Source organism: Lycium barbarum, chromosome 5 (assembly GCF_019175385.1).
Source record: "Lycium barbarum isolate Lr01 chromosome 5, ASM1917538v2, whole genome shotgun sequence".
In the NCBI taxonomy this organism is placed as follows: domain Eukaryota; kingdom Viridiplantae; phylum Streptophyta; class Magnoliopsida; order Solanales; family Solanaceae; genus Lycium; species Lycium barbarum.
This window is the reverse complement of record NC_083341.1, coordinates 14756921-14783684: the sequence shown is the minus strand read 5'-3', so window position 1 is coordinate 14783684 and position 26764 is coordinate 14756921. Positions and strand designations below refer to the sequence as shown.

At 35.8% G+C, this 26764-nt stretch overlaps 1 protein-coding gene across 1 annotated transcript; it reads right to left on the bottom strand.

Moving 5' to 3' along the window:
- Positions 1-14847: 14847 nt before the first annotated feature.
- On the bottom strand, positions 14848-15312 carry LOC132642318 (uncharacterized). Its single transcript, XM_060359552.1, has 2 exons — positions 15207-15312; positions 14848-15136 (listed from the first exon to the last, which is right to left on the bottom strand). Exons 1-2 carry the CDS (start codon positions 15282-15284, stop codon positions 14867-14869), a joined length of 348 nt encoding a protein of 115 aa, XP_060215535.1. The 5' UTR covers positions 15285-15312; the 3' UTR covers positions 14848-14866.
- Between the last annotated feature and the right edge of the window lie 11452 nt (positions 15313-26764).

Sequence of the window (26764 nt, the reverse complement as noted above, 5' to 3'; positions counted from 1 at the left end):
ACGGTAGGTGTACCGCTGTAGCGGTACCGCCAGGGCGGCCAACACGCCGCTATAGCGGTTGAGCAGTCGTATGCGGTTACCGCAACGGCGGTTGGTATGCCGCCACAGCGTCACCGCTGTAGCGTCCACTCGACCGCTGTAGCTGTATGGCTCTATCTGTTTGCTCACGCTTCTATTGTTTACGCGATGGCACGACGATCTTGGTTTGGCTTGAAAGGTTTCCAAGATGTGAAAAGGTGGAGACATCGTTAAGCCCCATAGTTTTCGTCTTCCTTAGAATTTCACAGTAACAACGAAACAAGTCATTCATCAGATACCAATTGAACAACCGTTTGCCCCTGAACGGTAAGGGAGCGAACCCATGCTAACGGTGATACATCCAATGGCCAGGTCTTACTAGTATCATCTTACCCTCGTGTATTCGAGTCCGACCGAGAGGGATAGGGCAAATAGCGAAGTCGGGGAACTCCTTGTGACTTACATAATTTGATGGAATTGTCGGGTCATCATGGCAAGGTAATTCAAATGCTGGGGTGACTTGTGAGAGGTCCACTGCAGGACATAAGGCTTGAGTATACCCCAATGTTTTAAAATTTTCACGGCCAAAAGTCACCAATTGCTATAGCGGCTACAACGTCAGACTGGCCGCCGCAGCGGTACCTCAAGATATCCAGGGCACCGCTATAGCGGTACCCATACCGCCCTGGCGCAGCCGCTGTAGAGGCCTCGTTACCGCAACGGCGGTCCTACTGCAGAATTTTAAGGGACTGCAGTCCCTCTTTCTTTTCATTATTCCCCCATCACACTTCGAAAACCCTTCCATATTCCTCAAAACTCCTACTCTCATTTCACTCCTAATCACACTAAAACTCTACCAACCATCCCCCCTCCCTACTTAACATAATTTAGCCTCCCTAATAACTCACTTCCTCTTACCCACAAGAAGGATAGAAAGAGAAGAAGAGAACAAGAGAAAAAAAGAAACCAACACAAGGAATCCACCCCCATCTGCTATTGTACTACAAATCAGGTAAAATTTTATTTTACCCTTGCTCTACAGTTAATGTATCAACACTGTATTCTAAACAATAACTTAAGGGTTAGATTTTTGGTAATACAAGTAGGGTTTTCTGATCTCTAGGTAACCACACAATTTGGACAAGTTTTTGGAGTAATCTGAACTAGTTAATCATTAGGATAGTCTTTCTTTCACATTTAGCGAGATTATATCACAGATTTGAGACGCAAAACTTAAGCATAGTAAAGAAAAATTCTTGAAATATGTTTTGGTTTTATCAAAGGATTTGGGCTGGTTTGTTTTTAGAATGGCACCCGACTGGGATGTAAACTTCATGCATACTGATTTTCTCCCCGATCTGTGCTTCAAAACACGTTTTTAATCCAAAAAGTGGAACTTGAAATTTGGAAATTTTGGTTCATTGCTCAGGTAAGGTGATACCGTCGTAGTGGTACACTGGCCGCTACAGCGGCACCGCTGTGGCGGCTCACCTTAAACATTACTGACCACTGTGGGGGTCTCCTTTTCGCCATAGCAGCATCACCATGGCGGTCTGCAGGCCGCTGTAGCGGTCATCGCAGATTCTGATCTGTGCAGCCTTCGGCTGGGCACTCGTTTACTCAATTTTTTGCTTTGATTCTTATTAAATCGACACACAATTGATAAGTCTCGAGAACTGACACGTTTTCAAATTTTCTTGCAGGCACATTAGCTGAACATGGGGAACAAGTACCTCAAATCCAAGGGGTGGCACCGCAAAATGATGAAGTGCTTGTTTACTAAAATCTCCCCACTCGACAGAGTAAACGGCTAAATTTGGAACATAGGTCCATTCCCTTATTATTGGAGCGAGGCTTTGACATGACAAATGTGGAAAAGCTGGCTCCATATTTCTGACACAGGTTGCTGGAGACCAAGTGGACTCGCTTGGTCCGAAACTCGGGGGATTGAAATGAGTCTTGGGTTAGGGATTTCTGTGCCATGCTGCCTTCGGTTGACTGGATGTTCCTAGTCCAGTGATCATAATAAGGGGCACTCCCATGAAAGTGAGGGCCAGGGCTATCAACCGGATTTATATGCTAGATGATCATCCCGTGGAGCCTTATAAGAGGAAGGCAGAGGAGAAGGATCTGATGTGGTTGGCCACCCAGTTGGTGCAGGCTAGTGATATACCAAAGGTTCCCTGGGCTCGTGATAGATGAGAGATATACAGTGACCGTTTTACTGCTGAGGCTAGGGGATGGTTACAAATTGTTAGCCGCCGGGTCCGCCCTTCCTCAAACACCCATGATGTCTCGTATGCACGTGCCCTTGTTATTGCTTGCGTTCTTGCTGACATTCCTGTAAATGTGGGGGCGCAAGTCATTGCGGAGTGGAAGGAGTTTGTGGAGGTTGGTGGAAGAAGCTTAATGTTCCATTTTTTATCACCTTTTTGTGCCAAAAGGCTAAGGTTCCAGAAGAGGTTGATGACGATTGGGTCCAGCCTGAGCCTCTTTACCATCCGCTGAAGGCGAAGGGTCACAGATCCGCGATTGTCAGCCGGAAGAGGACAAAGGAGAGTGATGCGGGCGAACGGGGAAGCGGAGCTGGGGCTGACGCTGGTGAGGGAGGTGATTCTGAGGCGGGGGACCCTCATGCCCAGGGTCCCTTTGAGAACATAAATACACACTTTGATGCGCTAGAGGCCTTGTTCCGGGCGATGCCCATGCCTTCTGGTGGTCCCAATTCATCGGGTCCGGCTGTTAGTTACCCCACCCAACAAGAGATGAAGAGGAATTTTGATACTCAGACGCAGATGGGTAAGTCTCTTACCAGCCACCAGACTACCTACACCACCCTGGCTAAGAACCATGGGGAGCTTCGCGCGGACTTTGACCGAGAGAAGATGAAGAACAGGACGCGCGACAAGCTTCGCATTTGGTCTTAGAGGGTCAATAGGGGGATGTGGGGTAAAATGTACCCAATGTACCGCTGCCAGTGGAGGATGATGATGATTCCGAGCAGTACTCCTTCGAGAGTGGTTCCCATGAGGAGGGCGATCAGGGCAGGTTAGGTGATGCTGGTGGTGACGACTCGGATGGTGATGGTACAACCAGCATGCGGATGGCCTAGGGATCCCCCCCTCCTTTTTTTAAGCTTGGTTGCCCTTGTAGGGCCTTTATTTCCGGACCATCCTCTATTGGTCTGCTTCTTCATTTTCGGATAACTTTGTTTTGGTTTTTGGTTGGCCTGGTTTATGGCCATTGTCTGGATAATTATTTGGATGTTGAACTATTTAGTTTCCTTGCTTTTGGTAATGGTAGTTGATTCGTGGTAGTGTTGCCTTTGTCGGGCTTATTTCTTTTATACAACTTGTTGGTTGGTCATATTGTTGTTTCTATCTGGTCTGTCGAAAGTGAAATAGACAAGTGAGCTGGGAAGCCGGAAGGAAAATAATGCAGGTTTCTGGTCTAGCAGTACTGCTTCGGTGGCCTCTCATACCACTGTGGAGGTACTGCCTTGGCGGCTATGGAGCCGCAGGAACGGTCCCTTTGGGGAGATGGATCACCGCTTCAGCGGTTGTGTTACCACTATGGCGGCACCACCGCTGCGGTAGGCTGGCCGCTGGGGCGGTGTGCCTGGCAGTGGTATGCCCAATTCCTCTCGCATCCGAAATCTAACTCACCTCTTACAACGCAGCTATATTTAACTCCGAAATATAACTTACTTTTTGCACGTAGATATTAATTGGAATCGTCTAGTTACCAATTGGGTTCACCGAGATACCAATTTGATCGGAGCAGCACGATTTGAAAAAAGAAGGGAAATTTTCCTAGATTCCTATAGCCTCCCATGGATGGGTACGGACGTCTATGTATCATTTCACGAGACTCTACTAGACATTGCTCTTGTACCTAGTAGACCAGTAACCTAGGCTTTGATACCAACTTGTCACGACCTAATTTAGGCTCGTGCGGGCACCTACCTTCCCACCTTGGTAGGTGAACCCTCTCGTTTATACAATGCTTCAATCACATAACATTCCTTTCAAAAACAATTGAAAATTAAGAAATACAGCAGAACTTCATTTATAAATATTAACGCGAATGTAACATAATCCAACAATACATATTTACAGACTCGATACAATTTTCCATGACGTGATCTAGACTAATACAAGAGCAACTAAGTAAATTTCAGAATGACATCATATTCTAAGACTCAATCTCCAATCCCAGAATGAAATGGGAGGAGGCCTTCCAGACTAGCACCTCATATACTTCGAGCAATCACCTGAAACAATCTACACCCAAAAGGGTGTAGCAAGTGCAATATCATTACAACCACACGTACTGAGTATGTATCATAGGTCGACAATAGTTATGGATAACACGGGCAATCACTTAAATCAATCAAATACATCATTATGCCCCAGGTCATAACATAGGCAAATGAATTACAAATCATAATCGCTTCACCCAGATTCTAATACCTAAATTCCTAGTTGATCATTTTACTTAGGGTATACTTACCGTCGGAATGTCATCATCTTACCTCACTTAGAACAATTTATGACTAGTTCTAGGTTAATTAAACAGGCGCAAGTCAACAATATAATTCACGAATAATCGAGTCCAAATGTTCGTCATTACCTATGTTAGCATCTAAACCCAATATGATAAGTCGGAGTATATCCGATTCAATTCAATCATCACAATATCACAATATCACAATCAAATCATCAATCAATCAATCACCAAGAATATCCAATAAATCATAATATAATGCAATGCAATGGAAGGATGAATGCAATGTAGTTCCATACAAGTAAGGTGTACACATGTACTTCGGACGGAAATATCGACATCTCAGTAGCACAACCCAGTGTGACTCGCGAAGTCTAAATGCCACCTGTCCCGGATCTTTGCCCAGCAGACAGAACACCTACCTAATTGCTCACAAGGGGAGTCTCACCGGCACCACTCTAAGGGACCCGCGGAGCCCATGCACTAACAACAATTCCGGAATAACATCGGAATCGGCCATGCAACAACGATGCCGGGATAGATCATCGGTCATCGGCCTTCTCACAATCACTCAAGTAAAAGAGTCACTCAATTAACGATACCGGATAATTACCTGCTATCAGCCATGCATCATGAGTATAAGGGAATGTATGCAATGCACTTATCAAAGATTCCAAAATTTAACCTCGAACATCGGCCTTCTCACAATCACTCAAGTAAAAGAGTTTATCAAACATCAGTTTCATACAACTAAAGATTCCGGAATGGATCTTCGGACATCGGCCTTTTTCAATCACTCAAATAAGAGGTTTATCAAATATCAATTTATTCAATCAATGATCTCAGGTTATTACCGGATATCGGCCATGCATCATGAATGTGTGAGAATGCGTGCAATGTGCACATCAATATCAACAATAAAGTTTAATATCACAAGTACCACGAAAAGGTACGCCATCAATGTATCATATCACAATACCATCAAGGGTATGCCAATGATATATCACAATGCAAATACCAACAACGGTATATCAATCATATCTCAGTCAGGATAGTAACACAAATTCCGATATCTACCACTACTTACGGCATTAATCCACCATAACGGAATAATCAACACACCTAACGGGGTGGCTAGTCCAATCATCAACAGCTCTTCCAATTTATATACATTATTACCACATTCCTAGCCCAGCCTATTGTTTTAACACGGGTTTCTCACTCACGTCTTAGTTATTCGCCACTACTGATTTGGGACTCATTCACGACCATAACACAATTTATCCTTTTTTTAAGCATGTAAGTTCAGTACAAGTAGTCACGTATCATGAGAAGTTTTTAATCGTTAAATACAAATAGAATTCATCCGCTACTCCCAAGTCACATAAATCCACTGATATTCGAGAAATAAACCACATCAACACCTAAGGAGTCTACAGGCCACAAGCCCGAAAAAACAAGTCGCACACAATACCATCCTAGAATTCCATCCCAAATCCAAGTTCCTATGCATGCATTCTCCGTTTCTTCTATAAAACAATATGGGAAACTAACCAGAGTCTACCGAAAGAAAGCCATAACCTACCTCATGGCCGAGCGGATGCCACGAACATCCCTTGATTCCCTCAAACCGACCGCTACATCATAATCCGAGTGATATAATTTGGAGACAACCATGTTACCCAAGATTAACGCTTTCCATATGAATCCTTCATAAGAGATTTGGATTAATAGGGAGGTTTGGGGGTCTCAACCAATCTCTAGCTTTCTTCTATATCATATGCAAGGAGGTTTTCCCATTTTCAAGATTATATCTTGGGAAGAACCCATTTTATGATCTATATAAGAATCTATAATTTATGCAAAAAGGAAGGTAGAGATCTAAGTCATTAGCCCATTTAGGTGGAAGAATCATGGGAGATGGCTTAGAGAGAAATTTAGGAAGAAAATGTTGCTACCTCATCACTCTTCCTATTCTAGATGACTTGAAACCCACTTGATAATTCTCTAGGTGAGTATGTTTAGGAGTAATTCTTAGGTGGAAGGAGGGTTTGATGGTGTTAGAAGGACTTATTTGGACTAAAAATCTCATTTTTGGGCTTTCCCACCGAGCTGGGCGGCTCGAATCTAGGGTTATGAAAAAAGGGACAATTCCTGAAATGCTCCCTTAAATAGGAAAATTCACTGTGCGAAACCGCCCCGGCGGTAGGTGTATGGTTGCAGCGGTACCACCACGGCAGCCAACACGCCGCTATGGCGGTTGAGCAGTCATATGCGGTTACTGCTACGGCGGTTGGTATACCGCTACAGCGTCACCGCTGTAGCGTCCACACGATCGCTGTAGCGGTCTGGCTCTATCTGTTTTCTCACGCTTCTATTGCTTACGCGATGCGCACAACGATCTTAGTTTGGCTTGAAAGGTTTCCAAGATGCGAGAAGGTGGAGACATCGTTAAGCCCCATAGTTGTCATCTTCCTTAGAATTTCACAGTAACGACGAAACAGGTCGTTACAGAAATCGATGGGACAGGTAGGGTGTTATGAATTGAGTGGAGGCTTATTACGACTAAGATGAAGGTAATATTTTATAGGAAAGAATCTGGAATCAGTTAGAGAATAATGTGTCGACTTGGGATCAATTTAAAAATAGAGGGAAGTGTGTGACAAGGTAGGCTAAAGGAACGACAAAGAGGTAAATGGCAGTCATATAAAAGGGACATGATGAAGAGGTGAAAGTTATGCTATTGTATAATAAGAAAAGGAAATCTTTGAGTAAGAATGGTGAATATCCAAGGTTCTGATAAGCGGAAATTGTGCGTCTATGGTATAGCGGACTGATTAAAAGAAACTGCGAGGAAACATAAGCTGGAGCGTTAAGGTAAAATTATTCTCAAGAGAAGGTAAGACGTAGACATGATTGGGTCTAAGGTTATTCCGATGTCGATTATATGATAAGAGTAAAAGAACACAAGGTAAACCGCGAAAATAAATGAGATGGTACTAAGATACTTGTTAGGCTACTTTGAAAATTTGTGAGATTGTTCTAGAGAGAAACTAAGATCCGAGAGGGTTATGGTTTATGATGAACGGTGAAAAATGGATGATGAGGAGCCAAGAATAGGATTTAACTTGTTAAAGGAATAAGAAGCACAGAAAATAAAAGGAGGAAAGGGAAAAGAGGAGATTAAAGACAACGGAATTAGTACCGCGAGAGGGAAGTGCAGGAGGAAATATTACGGAAATGGTTACTTAGAGATCTGAAACACCTTATATTAAACTGAAGGGAATCAACCAACAAAGAGGCATGGGAAGGGCATAATTCACTAAGAGAACACATGAGAAAGTATTGGGAATGCAAGACTAGCTTAACATTCGAGGATGAATGTTCCTAAGGGGGAAGGATGTTACACCCCGTACTTTTGTACGTTGGATTTGCCATAAGTTAATCGACATAAGTTCAAGGACAAGATTATTTTTGAGGTTATAAGTATTTATGTTATGTTTAACAAGTGATAAGTAAGTGACGTGAAGGTTAGATGTTTAACGAATCGAAGGGTATAAGTTTCTTCAATATAATACCAAGTACTTTCGGGCTACGGTTTGAACTGCTCGACCTATGTAAGTGGACACGAGCCCCGGAGAATATTTGGGTCGTGACAAGTATACTACATATGGCAAGAGCGGAACATGAGACTATTCCAGCACAAGCAGAGAAATGGAGATGCTATTGTCAAGCTGATAGTGCAAGAGATTCATTGCAGAGGAAGCCTTACAAGTAGACTTAGTAGAAGGTTGTCTAGTTTGAATTTCTATCCTTAGGCTAGACTAATTACTGGATTAGAGGCTCTGATGTAATAGGATGGAAGGATGAGGCTATTAGCTAAGACTTCTAATTAATTTGGATACTTGCTTTTGTACAGATTACTTCGGTGAATAAAATCGACCATTATTTGCCAAAAAAAAAAATACTCCCTCCTTCTCAAAAAGATTGTCCTATTTGAACTTGGCACAAAGTTTAAAAAATAAAGAAAGACATTTTAAATGTGTGGTCAAAACAAGTCTTAAATATTAGTGTGGCTGTAAATCATCTCATAAAGTTAAATTGTTTCTAACTATAGAAAGGAGACAATCTTTTTGCGACAAACTAAAAAGGAAAGGAGGACAATCTTTTTAGGACAGATGGAGTAATATATATAATGATGGTGTACGGATTAATTTGCGCACAGACCTTGACTACTGTACCAAATATTTGTTACTTCTCACGAGCACACACTTAACTGGTAACTTCATTCATCAAGGCTTATTGCACCGAACGCCCGAATTCTAATATTTCACTTTTTGTTTTAATTGATTTTTGCATGCAGGTTCAGCTCCTCAGCTGTTCCTAATGAGTTAATTAGAGAAACATCATGACTTTCCTTGAACAACTTTCGACTTACATAAATTGTTCTAAGCCTACGTTATATATTGAACTCTTTACGAGGAAGTGGTTTCATATGTAAGTATTTTGTATATAAATATATATATGAATTTGCTAAGTTTTAGTGTATCTTCAAACATTGGTACATAATATACACTTGAACATTAATTACTATATCCAGGGATATATAGAGCTACATGATTTGAAGGAGTTCAAACAAAATATTTTATATGTATAAATTGTGAATTCCCTTAAAATAAGGAAAACTTCTAATAGCAAGCTATTAATTTAGGCTGTGTCATATATATATATATATATATATAGCTTGTTTGTTGTAAATCTATGTTTAAATAATTTTTTATGGATCTGTTACTCTTAGTATATGGTTATTCTCTTAATTTCTAAATAAACTCGATGGATTAACCTGTAAATTCCTAAGTTCGATGGATGTGTGTATCTGTTTATTCGTAATCCTAGATCAGCCACTAATTACACATTAAGGTAAACGACAGAGAATTCATGTAATAGGTTCTAGCAAAGAGGATATCTGCTGTGAGTTGCCACAATATCTTCGTTCTCAACCATTATTTGGAGTTTAAATAATTTTGAAGAGAGCAAAGATTTGATGATCCGAAGAATTCCAAATCCTGGTCAACTTTTTTTGGATAGCCATCTTTTAATGGTGGAGTCATAATTTTTACTAAGGAAATTTCAAATATAAAGAAGTAAACACAAGAAAAAGTCAAAGAACTCAACATCTATTATGTATATATAAAAATCTATATCTATCTATCTATATTACATTAAAAACATGAACTCCCTAACTTAAAAGTTAAATTACGTAAATACACTTTTACTAATAATATAATAATTAACTAAAATTAAAAATATTAATTAATATTGTGTCTTTTCTAAATAGTTGTGTCCTTTCATTAGTAACTAATTTTAAAGAAACTAGTGAGAAAAGGATAAAAAATGACATGGGACCTGAATTGAAATGGAAAAACTATTTGTCTCCAAATTTTCATTTCAATGATAGTTAGGAACTTCTTCCCTGTCCAAGAGATAACGTTAACTTTCGATATTTAAGATAGGAAAGCGGCATGAAGTGATATAACTATATCAAGACGCATAGATCAAGTATATCATGAATATATGGATAATAGATGTATATTCAAGTCAAGCATGTTTTCAAAAGGTAAACCAAGTACATATCCATAGACCTTCAGTTTACTTAATATATCTTTCCCCGTTCCTTTCTAATCTATGTTATCTCAAGTTGTTTTGATAAACAATGCTATTTTAAGTCTTTAAGATTATATTTCCCAATTGATAATTGGTCGCATATTGACAGAACATATCACGACGACACTTTTTTGGTTGAGCAAAAGCACCGAAAAATGTCGCCCCACTTGGTATTAAAATATTCTGCAAACAAAGCTTACGGATGATAGAAAATCAAACACTTAAAGATAAATGTTCTAAATCAACGAATGTGTTCATGTAACTCCATTTTCTCGGACCAAAAAAAACCTCCAATTTACAATTGCCTAGGTAGAAAATTTAGGCAAATAAGCAGATAGTAAAAGACACATAAGCAGATAGTAAAAGATACCAAAAAAAACCTCCAATTTACTAATATATGAAGTTGATTTATGAAGGAATATTTTATTTATTGTCTATTAAGAATGGAATTTAAAACGCCTCATATTTTCACGTTGGATTACGTAGAATAAGTGGCTGACAAAAAATGAACGAAATAATTAATAAGGGAAAAGTGTAAAAAATATCCCTCTATTTTGTTTTAATGGCTAAAAATGTCCTCCGAATTAATTTTAGGTCATTTATGTCCCTACCGTTACGAAAGTTAACAAATATACCCTTCACTTGATGGAAATCCCCAAATTGATTTAAATAAGCCGATTTTATAAAAAATAGCTCATTCTCCTATTTTACCCGCGCCGACCCACCTCCGAAAATAACTCATTCCTCCTTCTCTCTCATATTAGTGTCATGTTTTAGAAGCTACAATTTTTATGTTTTAGTTAAGTCATCTTAGGAATCCTAATTATGTTGAAATTAGTTAGATAATGGGATCAACTCTGTTAGTCAATTCTTCCAAAATGACTATCAATTGTTTCTGTCTTTCTTTGCTTTCCTTTCTAAGGGAAGAGCTTGAACATAATCTCTATTCAAATAATGAATAACAGGTTTATAGTAGATGTTTAACAAAGATGAAATTTAAAATGTTTTCTGGTTTCAAAAAGCATTTCTTAATCTTCCTTCTGGTTATATTGATGAAATTGACGGTTTGAGATTGTAGGAAGAAATATGAGAGAGAATGAAGAATTGGTTATTTTAGGAGGTGGGTCGGGGCAAGTAAAATAGGAATGGGATATTTTTTACGAAATCGAGTTATTTGAATAAATTTTGGGATTTGTGTCAAATGAAGGGTATATTTGTTAACTTTCATAACTGTAGGGGCATAAATGACCCAAAATTAATTCGGAGGATATTTTTAGCCATTAAAACAAAATAGAGGGATATTTTTTAACCTTTTTCCAATTAATAAACATTATGTGTGTCATATTTATTTGCAAAGATGTACATTTTCAGAGTGCTCAAATTGTAATTGTCACACAGCCAAACCCCTGAAAATTATGTCTTTTGAAACGATAGTTTTTCAGATCTTTAGCTATTTTTTAAAAAAATATCAAAAGATCTTTTAATATTCTTTATACTCTGCCTATCCAAGTACAAAAGTGAGAGACATTTTACCTGCTGAAATAGGTTATAGCGCAAGGCCAATCCTAAATGATGTCGTTATTGCAGAACAAGAAATCATATAAAATACTAATGTGTATTTTATATTCATGTTATTGTGATGTTCAAATCTATGATTAGTTAACTTTAGTTATGTATTATAAAACAACTGTTCTAGGATGGTTTTTGAGTTAACATATTATCAACAAATACTCCTTCCGTCTTAATTTAAGTGTCATAGTTTGGCTAGATAAGGAGATTAAGAAAATAAGGGAAAGTTTTCAATATTTTATTCTTAAACTGCGGACATACATAATGAACCAAAATAATAATTGAATCTTATAATCTTAAACATGTCACGTAAAATATCAAAACTAAAAAATTGCCAAAGCAAAAAAAAAAATCACTCATAATTTTTTTAAAGAGAGAAGCATGGTAAAGGGAGCAATTGTCATTATATTATAGTGATGAAATTATGATGTTGTAAATAAAATATTAAGAAAATTTCATTAAAAATTGGCATGTTCTATATAAATGATAAACAAAATGTTCATATAATTTTTTGATTTGGTTGATTTCAACTTTCTTTAAACCAAATAAATATTATATGGTCGATGATTTGAAATTTAAAATCAAAACAAGTAAAAAAAAAAAAACATAGTTCAAGTAAAAAAAAGTAGTTTTCTTTTTCAATACATAGGTTAATTTAATTCGATCGACTTTGAAAACCCATATAAGCTATAAGAAAGTATATATTAGGTGAGACACACTTCATTATATGTTAGTGTCTTATAAAATTAAAATAAGTAAAATTTCACCTATTTTGTATTAAAATTTGATCGTTCATCTTGATAGGTTTAAACGATATCTAATCATTTTAATCTCGACAAATAAATCACCATATGAAGATTCATATTGATCATTTACAGAAATTTGTGTTTTATTTGTTTATATATTATTTACTCAATGTTTTGTTTTGATAATATTGATACTATTTTACAAAATAGTGTACGACATGACTTGACATACACATGCAGTGCACGTATAGAGAAACTAGTAATATTTAATTTTGTATATACAATGTAATTTTCTGACAATCCGGCCATATCCATCTTGTATACGGATTTCGTAGGATTTACAAAAGGGGAAGCAATCCCTACCAGGGGTTTCTCCAGTTCCAAAGCTCGAACTCGAAATATTTGAACAAAAAAGGAGGGATCACATCCTAATTCCCATCATCATGTTGCTCAAACTTTTCAAAAAATTATGTTATTGGATGCGTGTCAGAACTTTTAAGACTAGACATTTTAAAGAATGCTTCACAAATTCGACAATATATTTAAAAAGTTCGAGGAACATCAGCCATCACACTTCTTGTTATGCTGGTTAATTGTTTCATGAATATGTAGATAAGTAGTTTTTATCTTCCCAAAATTGAGCATAATTAGCATTTTTTAGAGTTGGACCCCATTAGCATCTCACTGTCTTCTTTTCAACTAGGAAAACACCTGTCTCTTAGTAATAGAAAGAAGTGAAAAAGAAAGGCCTCATCAGTATACTACTTTTTCCCTTTTCTTTTTTCTAGTTTTTGCCTTTAGACAGCACTCACAAAATAAAAACCGAAAGCTGAGAAAGAAATTAAAAGCTTCCAGCCATTAAGGGTCTACACTATAAAAAGCCTACTTACTCTACCAAATCTTTATCCCCATTTGTTGCTTTTCTATTTTATATGGATTTCTATACATGTCTTGATTCTACTCCCACTTAATTATAGGTCATAGGAGCTACGTAAACAAAAAGATCACTCTCTTTCTCATTATCCTAGATGGAGGAAACAGTTGTTATATCTTTTAGTGAATCAATTAGTCACTTTTTGTTAGATTCCACATTGATTAGGGAATTAAAAATGTGTCTCCTTACATAATTTTGGATAATTCTCGACTCATGAGCTAATTTTTAGGGTTGATTTATAGAGTCAAAGTCTATTTTCTTATTATGTTATCAAAGTCCAAGTTCATCCAAATTTCTTGGTTTACGCACCTTATGTTGGGTTCCCATTATATATTATCAGCCAAAATCATAGATAGACCCTTAAATTTATCCATATTTTTCACTTGGACCCCTCAACCGAGCCGCGTACCATATGAACCCTTCAAGACAGCCTTTATTGTGCCACTTTGACCCGTCAGTCCAGCTTGTCACAAAGTGTGCAGTTGACGATTTTTTCACGCGTGAAGCTCTTAAACACGCCGAGCTGGACAAAAAGTAACGGCCAAATGGACCCAGCAACGATAATATTTGCCCCACCCACTTTTAAATATATCCTCTTCTTCCCCAATTCATAATATTAAACCCTAAATACTCCAACACCATTGCTGCTCCAAATTTTTTTAATTTTCAGTCAAACTAATTGTTGTTTCATTAATTTTTTCTAATCTGTCTCTCTTGTTTGCTTTTACTCTTGCTTCAACAATGGCTAACACTTCAAGAATCGAGTTTTGCCGATGTGGGCGTATTTGCGAATTGAAAATTTCATGGAGTCCAAATAATCGCGGAAGGAGATTTTTTTCGTGCCCAATTGATGAGGTAAGCGTATACTTGTTATGGGTTATTTCATTACTTAATTCTTCCTCGTAATTGATTCAAAAAGCTTTTTCTTTTTATTCTTTGAAGGCTAGAGATGGATGTAATTACTTCAATTGGTACGAACCAATGCATCCCGAGCAAGCAAATAAAGTCATTTATGGGTTGTTGAAGAGGGTTAAAGCTTTTGAGGAAGAAAAGGCTCGTGCAAGACGAACTAGGAAGAAGTTGGTGTTTGGTGTAGTGTTGTTGTTTGCAATTTGGTTCTAGTTTTGGAATTGTACTCGATGATGTTTAGTTTTAGTAATTATAGTAGGTTAAATTGCACTGCATTTTGATGTTTTAGGGACAGTTTTATGGGCAGTTTAAGAGACAGTTTTAGGGACTGTTTTAGGGAGTATATTATGATATAGGTTAATCTCACAAAGTTGGCCAAATTTTGTGATTTTGTGTAATTGTATATGGCCACACTTTTATGAATCGAATAAATATATATTTGGATACTAACATAAATCAAAACCATACGTCATTAAGTAAACGAAAACAAAACAAAACAAATCAAACCAAACTTCATTTTTCATAAATAGAAAGAGACGACCAAATCAACATCTATGATCTCCGGCTCCTCCACTTTAGTAACAATGAAGTAGAGGCGATCCTCTAGATCACAAACTTGAAAACGCAACTCATCCCCTTCCTTTAGGCCTTTTGCATCAACAAACTCTTTCCATCCATTGTCGAGGTGCGCCTTTCGACCGATCTTGTATTTCATTTTGAAAGTGCTTTTGTCGTATAAAACAACGACTTCTTTGTCAACTTGTGGAAGAACATCCATAGTTGGAAGAATCTGCACAAACAAGTAGTATTAAAAGCAATAACAAAACAATGGTAAACAAAAACTAAAAAATAGGACTTACGAAATCATCGTTTTGTATATAGGATTTAGTCAATGTTTTCTCAAACCAAGCAATAGTGTAATGTTGGATATGTGGCATTTTGTTTGAGAGACTATGAGTGAATTCGTTTGTGAGCTTGTTGGATAGTAAAATGGAAGACTATGGAGGTAATTTATATAGGGATAATACAACCAACCAACCACTATATTTAATTCATTCAACTCATCTATTTAATAAATTAAACCATTCATTTACTCTTCATTCAACCATTCAATTACTCCAACTAATTCATTCAACCATTCAATTACTCTTCATTCAACCATTCAATTAATTCATTCAACCCCCATCCAACTACCATTTAACTAATCAAAAAAATAGTTACATTTAATAGAAGTACTTGGCTACAACTGCCAAATTTTTACTAATCAAAATCGGCTAGCCATCAAAATAACAGTTACATGCAAAATAGCAGTTTCATGCAAAATAACAGTTTCATGCAAAGGACAGAAAACACATAAAAATACTTGGCTAAAACTGCCAAATTGTTTCACAATACATTCAGAACTAAATTGTTTGAACAGACATTCAGAATTTCCAAATTGGCTTCTTCCTTGCTTCTGGTTAGGTAGAAGGCTTGTTGGTGGTTATATTTCTCCGGTTTCTAGACTGTTGTTGTAGCTGTGTGGTTGTGACAACACTTTTACCTTTGAACTTCAGACCAGGAGGTTTAAATCCAAGATCAATGTTGACTGCACTGGTGTCCCTCATAGTCCCATGCCTCACAACTCTCTCACTTGAACTACCAGGCTGCAATTGACACAAAAATAAATTAGATTAACTTAACAAAGTGGTAAATGCTAGATTGTAAACATTTAATCCTTATATTAATGACAGTTCTTCCAGTTGTTGGGTTTATGTAGCATCCAAGGCCTGCATTTTTAAGCCTTTTCTGTGTAGAACTTGATTGACCACTTCCTCTACCCCTTTTCAACCCAACTGATTCACCACTTCCTGTAGGCCTTTTCTGTGCAGAGCTTGATTCACCACTTTCTCTAGGCCTTTTCTGTGCAGAGCTTGATTCACCACTTTCTCTAGGCCTTTTCTATGCAGAGCTTGATTGACCACTTCCTCTACCACTTCCACCCTAGAAGTAAAATCAAATGTTAGGAGCAGTTCTCAATAATAAGGTATTAAAACTAAAACAAATTAACAAACAAACACATACCTTTGTTATTGGACAGGACTTTTTGTTATGGCCTAGTTGGTGACATGTTAAACATGTCATCTGCACACCTTTCTTGGACAGCTTGCCATACTTCTTTCTTGGTTCATCTTTATCCTTTCTTCTTTTTTTCTTTGGTCTGCCAGGCATTATTTTTGGTGCTGGAGGTTCAATCTTCATGTTATTAGTCTTAGGCCACATCTTCATGTTGGGCAGTGGATCAAGAAAGTATGAATATGCCTTCATAAATGTCTCCTTTTTATACCAATGTTCCACATGATTATATGGTTCATCCCCTAGATGGTAGAATGCACATATTGCATGTTGGCAGGGGATTCCTCTTAACTGCCACATCCTACAAGTGCATGTTTTGTTCCACAAGTGTACAATGAACCCATATTCATATTCCTTGATCTCAAACCCTTCTAGCCCATTCCACAACACTTCACATTTGTTAGACAGCTTCTTGTTTTCTTCCAACATCACCCTTGCCATAGGTGAAATATCAGTAATCCATGTCTCAGCAAATCTTCTCATTTCAACATGCCTAGTCATTACTTTATGCTTAATCTCTTCTAGCATGGTAATGATAGACTTATGCCTAGCTGCTAATATCTAGGAATTAAAGGTCTCACACGTATTGTTTTCAACTACATCACACTTAGAGTGTTCCCTAAAATAGGCTCTACACCAGCGCTCTTTGTTAAATTGCAATAAATCTTCACAGATGTCTTTTCCAAGTTTATCTAATTTTGTAAGTTCTTCTCTCAACTTTACCTCAAATGATGCTTTAGAGACCCTCCAGAATTGTTTTCTTCTTTCTTCACCTTTCCAATCTTTCTGCCAATTAGCCCATATGTGTCTAGCACATTTCCTATGCTCAGCATTTGGTAAAAGATTTAGAAGTGTGCTCAACAATCCCTACAATACCACACAACAAGTACAGTTAGTATATATGCCAAAAAAACAAGGTTAACAATGCAAAAAAAATTAGTAAAATTATTTTTTGCATGTCTGACATTATTGTAATTCCATCTCCAATTCCCAGCCCCAAATCATTGATTAAGTTCTGAATAAACCATGTCGATGACTCTTTTGACTCATTGTCAATGACAGCCCAAGCAATGGGAAACATCTGTTGATTCCCATTTTTTCCAACAGCCACCAGAAGTTCACCCTTACATGCACCTTTTAGGAAGCAACCATCAAACCCAATAATTTTCCTGCATCCCTCCAACCAGCCCCTTTTCATTGCATCAAAACAAACATAAAAATACTTAAACAAATTCACTCCAAGCTGACTTTCTCTGTCTGTTTTCACTATGCAAGTGTTACCAGGATTACTCAAAATGATTTGTTCTGCATAATCACAAAGTCTTGCAACTCCTCCCTCCAATCCCCCATAAACTTATTAAGCACTATTTGTTTTTCCCTATGACATATAGTTCTACCAACATACAACCCTAACTGGTCTCTAACCAAGTCCTGAATTTCCCAAATTCTAATAGTAGGTTGAGAAGTGATCCTATCCCTAAATCTATTGGATATGAACTTAGCATTGCACATCTTATTCTTGTTAAGTGGAGTGCACTTGTGAATTGGATGGTAAGTTTTCACCATAAAATCCCCGGATTTTTTATCAACACTAGCATACAACCTCCAATTACAAATCTTGGACTTACACCTACACCTCACCTTCTTCTGCTCATTTGGTTTAAGTTTCAACTGTTCATGGTATTCAACAGCATAATTAGCTACTGCCTTTCTAAATACTTCAACATTCTCAAATACCATTCCTAGCTCAAAAATACTAACCACACAATCCGGATCATACCTTAATTTGTTGCTCTTCCTTCTAGTTGGCAAGTCAACACCAGGTTCAGCATCCACATCCAGCTTATCATCTGAATCTTCACTATACTCTTCAGCAGAACTATCAATATACTGCTCATCCCCTGCTAAGCATCCATTGTATTTGGAGGCCTTGTTCTTTCCAATATCTTCAAAACCTCTATCTATTTTTCTCTCACCTAGGGGTACCTCAGCAGTGACAGCATGTTCCTTTCTCCTTGGTATTTGCTTCTTCAGTTTACTTCTCCTTTCATTCCTCAAAGAAATTAACTCTTCATCAGTTTACTATCATCTTCATCTGGTTTTTTATCCAGATCTGACTCACTACTAGCCAAAAATGAGTCTCCATCATCAGTTTGTTCATCGTTCACTTCCTCTTCAACTTCAACAGTTGACCCTCTCTCTTCAACATTAGGAACATTTACAGACCCTCTCTCTTCAACATTAGGAATATTTACAGACCCCCTCTCTTCAACCTCTTCAACACTAGGAGCATTTACAGCAGCTTCTTCTCTTTCTTTAGGGTTTTCTATGTTTTCTCCAGCCCCAGTATTTATATCACTGTCAAAAGCCACATTTGTTGCCCTAGATGCATCATTTACCTCTAACCCACAAATAAGTTCAGTAGGGCCCATATCTTCCACCACCTCAGGGTTTTCACACACATGTGAAATATAAAAATGTAACACATCACCAACTTTCAAACCACTCACAATATTTAACAATTCTCCATCAGTCATCACTTGGACGAAAGTTTTACTTATCAAGTCAAAGTAAAGGAAACCACTCACTAAATTATATTCAATTTTTTTTTTGTATAAAACAGTAGCTCGAATAAAGAGAAATGGTCTTTATCAATATCAGCAATTACAACATCCTTCTCATCAACATCTATGGGGTTAGGGCCCATTGTAAAGTTACCACCATAATGAAAATAGGCCTCAATAATATCTGACATATCTACTATTTAATATTGTCAATCGTTTTAAAAAACCCTAATTTTGCACGGAATAACAACAATACCATCCACTAAATATTTTGACAATAATAAAAGGCTAAAGCAAAAGTTACCTTCTTAAAGAAATGGAATGAACAGAATGCACAGAAAAACCTTCAAACCCCACAGAAAAACTATGACTCCAACGCACAAAATCAACCAGCTGAAAACGATGAACTTAGGGTTTATTTTGGGGGTAACGAACAACGTATGTGTTAGAATTGGGCGGAAGTTTAAACACTGTGTCGAATTCTACAGTCGAAATAGATGAATTTAGGGTTTGAATTAGGATGAATTTAGGAGGTGAAAATATTTGGAAGAGAAATGGACTTTGACGGAGGGAAAATGATCAGGTACTGATATGTTTGGGTATAAAAATTTAACGGGTTCAATGGGTTTTAACCGGGTTGGCCCGTGCGTATGTGGCGTTCTAATTGACATGGCAACATTTAATTGGGAGGCATATACACATAGGCGGCGCGTGCCAACACGCATAATTCTTTAAATGACAAGCTGGACCGACGGGTCAAAGTGGCACAATAAAGGTTGTCTTGAAAGGTTCATATGGTACGCGGCTCGGTTGAGGGGTCCAAGTGGAAAATATGGACAAGTTTGAGGGTCTGTCTATGACTTTGGCCTATATTATCTACACACTATAGATGATAGTTGTTGGTGTGCACACATTGGTTGAGGATTTAAAAGAATTGATCTCCTTGTTTGATTTCAGATAATCTTCCCTCATAAGCTAGCTTCTGGGATTAAGTTAAGCGCAAAATATTCTAAATAATTTAGCTATCCATCATCTTCTAGAAAGTGAGATATTTCTATGTTGATCATGTGATCCATGCTGATTGATGCTCGATTAAAAGTGTGCTTAATTGTATACTAATGCCTCACATTTATTACGTTATCAGTTATCACTAATTATAACACCAATTGTAACATTTTATGCTAAAAGAAATGAAAACATGCATGGAGAAAATCGAAAAGCAACGAAGCTCTTCGCCCAGGGATCAGCAGGAGGAGCTGTCCACCGCGGCGGTGGAGGGCCTCAGAAGATCCCGACGATAAAAATTTATCATGTGATTAATAAATCAGATAAATCAATCAAAATCACTTCAAAGGGACAACTGAACATGATTGATAGATATAGCTCTAGAATATTTCACCTCGACATGCATCAAAGTACAATTAACCCATTCAAATTGCTCAAATCAGTCAATACATACTGTAAAGGCGCAAAGGGACACCTAATATGAACTTCTTTGTCGTGTATGTTAAATACTTACATTTGCTTATCAAGATCAAAGTCACAAGTGTCTATCCCACCATTTAATGTATCATTTGTCATTCACTAATGTCAACATTTGTTACCTGCTCTTAAACCTGTCAATCGGTCCGGTTGAACCGGTCAAAACCGGTAACGAACCCGGTGGACCGGTTTACCGGTCGCGGATCTATCGGGGTTCAATACCAGGCCGATTTTCAAAATTGTGACAAATTAACCGGTTAACCGGACCCGGCCGGTTAAAACCAGTTAACGGGTTAAAAAAAATTAATAAAATGCTGCACCTACTGGACCGTTGGCCAACAGTTCATTTTGCAAAAATGGCCGTTGGCAACGGCTAAAAGGGTCATTTTGGCTTCCCTTTGTTCCCCAACCCCCCAAACTTTTTTTTATACACTTTAACCCATCCCCCACCCCCTATATAAACCCCTCTCCATTTTATTTTCTTCCACGCCAATTCACTCTTCTCTTTCTCTCAATTATAGCTACTTTGCAACAATTAACCACTTTAAATTTCTCTCAATTAAATACTTTTATTCTCGTTTCAATTTTATATTTTGCAATTATAAAAAAAATTATTGGTGGAGTTGGTAATTTTGCAACAATCTGAAGCAGCTCCATAGCTTTGGTGGATTTGCAATTCTAGCCGCCTTCACTTTGGTGGAAATTAGTCCGGCAATTTGGTACCTTCGTTCCAACGCTATCTTTATTTTCCGCTATTTAATTTATGCAATTTAATTTGTTGCAATTTATTTTCTTGTGATTTATTTGCGTGTGAATTAAATTATTGTTATTTAATAACGTCGAAGAGAGTGAAACGTGGTGGCGGTAGTAGTGGTAGTGGTAGGGATGGGTTTATGGAGGAAACATTGGTGAACGAAACACCTAATTTAGGTATTAATATTGGTGGAAATAATTCACTTTTAGATCATGATGTAATGGAACACCAATTCAGCACTTTTAATGAAATTGATGATGATGATGAAATACAAACCCCCGAAAATCCCATAGGAGATACGCATCCTTCACAATCACATACACAAGACAAACAGCCAAAATTTCGTAAATAAACCTCTAGAATTTGGAAATTGATGAAAAGAAGTTAGTTTCAAGCAATAAACTAGTAAGGATGGTGGAACGGGTTCACTAACGAATCATATGAGAACTAGACATAAGGATGTTTGGGGAGAGCAAACGGGTTCAAATATGGGGGGTATTCAACAAACAATAGACCCACGAACCGGTAAAAATTTTAGCTATGACAAGACAAAAGATCGTATAGAAATAACTAAAATAGTTGCTTTTGATGCTCTACCATTTTCCTTTCTTTTGGGTTTGGGTTTTGTTACTTATATTCGACGTTGGTATAATCCATTGTTTGAGGGTATTTCGAGAAGTACTTGTAGATCAGGTATTATTGATTTATATAAAAAAAATATAGATTTTATTTGCGCCATGTATTTAATTCTCTAAATTGTAGTGTTTCTCTTACCGCCGATATTGGTCTTAGTCTTAACAAGTTAGATTTTTTTGCTATTACATGTCATTGGGTTGATGATAATTGGGTGATGCAAAAACAAATTATAGATTTTTTATATGATGAATGGAAAGGTCGTCATGACGAAAAAAAATTTAGCGGATTCAATGTCAACTATTATGAAATTTTTTAACATTTATAGAAAAACACTTTGTATTGCTTTAAATAATGCTTCAAATAATACAAAGGCGGTTGGTCTTTTAAAAAGGGAATTAAAACCTCCGCTAGAAACTATTTTTCATGTGAGATGTACTTGTCACATTTTAAACTTGATTATTAGAGATGGTCTTGACTATTTTGAAGATTCTATTCAAAGGGTTAGAAATGCGGTTGCTTTTCTTTTTTGTAATGCTAATAAACAAAAAATGGGAGATTTTAAGAATTCTTGTTTGCAAAATAACCTTAGACCTAGGAAAATTCAAGTAGAAGTTGACACTAGGTGGAACTACACTTACATTATGTTACAACAAGCATATGATTATAGGATTCCCATACAACAAGTTCACAACAATCACAATATGGAAAGTGATGAGTGGATAAATAATAATGATTGGGAAGATGCTAAGGGATGTATTGAGCTTTTACAAAAAAATTATAATGCAACTCTTGCTTTTTCTAGACAATTCTATCTCACGGTAACCAGAATTTTAGCCTACTTAATGGAAATAGCCAGAGTTTTATATGAATATAAAGATAAATCTGGTTATCAAGCGGATATTTTTTCTATGACAACAAAATTTAAGAAGCATTTTTTTTCCCATCCCAACTTTATTTATATTGGGTTCTCTTTTAAATCCTTGTTTTAAAATGTCTTACACTAGAGGATTGGTTAGACAAATTTATAAATATTTAGAAATTTCCAAGGGAGTTAAACCATCTTTAATTGACGTCGAGCTTGTGGTTGATGCCGAATTGAGAAAAGCTTTTACTCATTATTCTACTTTGGAAGAAAGTGCTACACCCGTTGCTCTACGCCCTAGTACTTCTCAAAGTAGCAAAAAGGCCTTGTCGGATTTGTCGATGCTAAAAGTTTTACATTCACATCCAACTCCTTCTCATAATGCAAACTTTGATGAATTTCACCTTTATTTGATGCAGCCAAATGTGGATATCAACCAACTAGATGATTTGGACGTCTCAGCATGGTGGAAGAAATACAAGGCGAGTCATCCGATACTTTCAAGAATGGCTCGAGATATCCTTACGGTTCAAATATCAACTGTGGCTTCGGAAAGTGCATTTAGCCAAGGAAGACAACAAATTGGAGACCATAGACACTCATTATCCAGATTTAGCTTGCAAGGTACTAGTTCGCATTCGCGATTGGATTAGATCGGAGCGACGCAACCAAAACTTAGGAGCGGTGGAAGGCAAAGAGGAAGAGACTGAAGATTTGATAGCAAGTGAAGTAGACCAAATGGAAGACTTTGAAGATATCTCAATGACCGAATTTAATATTGCGGAGATTAGCGAAATGATTCAAACTTTTTTTATTTTATTCTTGTACTACTTTTTTGCAACTCATGTATTATTTGCAAGTTAAAAAAAAACTACAACTTGCAAATAAATGTTATCCATTAATGAATAAAATATATATAGCTCATTAAGCTTTCTTCTATTTACTTGTGTTCGTATTCTTACTTATATTAAGTTAGGAATATACCTAAAATATACTAAGAATATACTTATAATATACATCTACTTAAATTAAAAAATAGAAAGTTATATACTTGGAAAAATAACTTAAGTTATAATACATATAACTTATATATATATATATATATATATATATATATATATATATATATATATATATATATATATAATAAGTAGCTAAGCATATAAGTTAAGTTTTTTCTAAGTTTATAAATTTCTATTTTATAACTTAAGTATATTTATATTATAAGTATATTCTTAGTATATTTTAGGTATATCTATTATAAATATACTTAAGTTATAAACTTAGGAAAAACTTAACTTATATGCTTAGCTACTTATAATATACACATACTTGAGTTATAAAATAGAAATTTATAAACTTAGAAAAAAAACTTAAGTTATATAGTAACTTAACTTATAAATTTAGAAATAACTTAAACATAGTGTCTATATGTAAGTATATTTATATAATATACATATAATTGACCTTGAGTTATAAAATAGAAAGTTATAACCTTAGGAAAAAAAACAATCTAGAATTTTATAATATTCATAATTTTTTAGTTAGTAAATATATAAACTTAATTTATGATACATATATATATATATATATATATATATATATATATATATATATATATATATATATATATATATATATATATATATATATATGTTATTAGTTAGTAAATATATAAACTTTAGTTATAAACTTATATTACTACTATATATAAGGAAGAACCAAGGATTTTTGTAATCCTCACAAAAATTTCCAAATTAATGTTGAACTTTTCAATTAATTACTTCTAGGTCCAATTTTTTTTTTTTTAAAAGTCAAATTTACTTTTTTTTTTTTTTAATTACATAGAGATAGGAGAAGGGCAAATGCGGGAGGGGATTACAACATGGGATTCAAACCCTCACCATTCACCAACAATGTGAATGTTCAAGTAACCAACCAACTAAGCTACTAGATCCCTACGTCAACTTTATTTTTGTTCTTATGGTCTACTTTTTAAAAGCTGTCGAACACCTATCTTATTTTTTCTTGCACTTTCTTCCATTGATCTTATATATTACCCTAAAAAAACAATCATTTCTTCGTTAGATATTCTTGCTTCTTGTCGCTCTCTCGTTTTTCCTTTTTCATTTGTTGCTTATTATCCTCCAACTTTTTTTTTCCTCCTGTTATTTGTTCGTCGGTTGTAGATTCTTACATGTAAGCATTTCTTTTACTTTATACTTGCATTATTGAATTTGAAAATTTCTGAAAATTTGTTTACTTACATGTAGACATTTCTGTTACATTATATCTATACTTTACCGAGCTCATGTGTTTAAAAACATTTGTACTAAATGATTTTCAGGTATAATTTTAAAAATGATTTAATCTAAAACTAAGGTTAAAAATCGCATTTAACCAGCATAAACTCTTAAAACAAAATAATGAGTGCATAATTTAATAAAATCAAAACAAATTTGTTTTTATCTATAAATAAAATCACACGCTCACAAATTCATAAAAATATGAAAATATTTTTCGATTTATGATTTTTGCAAGTTGTAATTATCTTACTTTATCATCTTAGTTTAGGATATCGAATCACTTGTGTCCCTTTGAGATTTGCTAATTTTTCTACTTAACTTTCTTCCTCATAAATAAAGTTTTCGTTAAAAATCATCTAATTGTGTGATGAAGAAACTTTAATAATTATAAAACTTATTAATAAGATATCATTAACCTGCAAATACATTAAATTAGTTATCCGGTAGAAAAATGTAACCTACAAATACATTAAATTAGTTATCCGGTAGAAAAATGTACTCCCTCCGTCTCAATTTATGTGATATAGTTTGATTAGGCACGGAGTTTAAGAAAGAAGAGAAGGACTTTTGAAGCTTGTGGCCTAAAGCAAGTCATAGATATTTGTGTGGTTGTAAATCATTTCATTAAGGGTAAAAGAGGAAGTTTTAAGTTAGATTATTTCTAAATATAGAAATGTATAATTCTTTTTGGTATAGACTAAAAAGAAATGTGTATCACATAAATTGGGACAAAAGAAATAGCAGGTTATACTTATTTAATAAAAGATTATATTTTTATATTTTGAGTTTGGCCCGGGCTTAGCACGGGCCTTCCATGACTAGTAATATATATAAATATACCTACAATATACTAAGAAATACTATAATATACATATACTTAAGAAACAACAAAATAAAAAAAATAAAAACTTTTTCTACGTTTTTAACCGGCCGGTTTCGGGTTTTTGACCGGAAACCGGCCGGTTTTCTAACCATTTTCGGTTCCGGCCAGTTTCAACCGGTTAATAGGTTTACCTGCTCTGACGACTAATCATATGTCCCGAGATTGTAATTAGACCTTTTTGGGTAGGTATAATAAAAAGAAAAATAGGATTTAACTTTTATACTGCATCGATAACATATACTTCCTCCGTCCTATATTACTTAGCTACATTACTAAAAATATATGTCCCAAATTACTTGTTCATTTACAAAATTAAGATAAAATTAATTAAATATATCTCATCTTACCCTCAGTATTAAATGTTCTTGAAAATAGTCAATATTGATTAGAATGTATTTATTAGAAAGAGATAGGAGTAAGGTAGTAAGATACAAGTTTTATCATTTCTTAAGGGGCGTGCAAAAAGAAAAGTGGCCAAGTAATATAAAACGGCGGGAGTATAATAGACTTTTTAACAAACAGATCATCTGAAAAATAATTATTTATAGTCAGTGAGATTATTGACTTCAATGATTAAGATAAGTAATCTGGTACAACAAGCTAAAATTAAATATGATGATCGTGTAAAAACTACTCAGCTTACATGTTCACTGTAAATAAGTTAAATCCATCAGTATATGATCTGTGGGATTTGATTGTCAAAATCACAAGGGGGGTCAAAGATATTGCATTTTGGATGGAACTTCTTGTTCTGTTATGAAGGGTGTGGATCCCACATGGGCAAACTGCCATGAGAAGTAAAAATGAAAGATTTTT

Bases quoted from the DNA above. Each gene is read 5' to 3' on its own strand.
- LOC132642318 (XM_060359552.1), bottom strand. From the start codon at position 15,284: ATGCCACATATCCAACATTACACTATTGCTTGGTTTGAGAAAACATTG. The intron at 15,137-15,206 runs GTAAGTCCTATT...TTGTTTGTGCAG, and splicing joins ATATACAAAACGATGATTTC to ATTCTTCCAACTATGGATGT.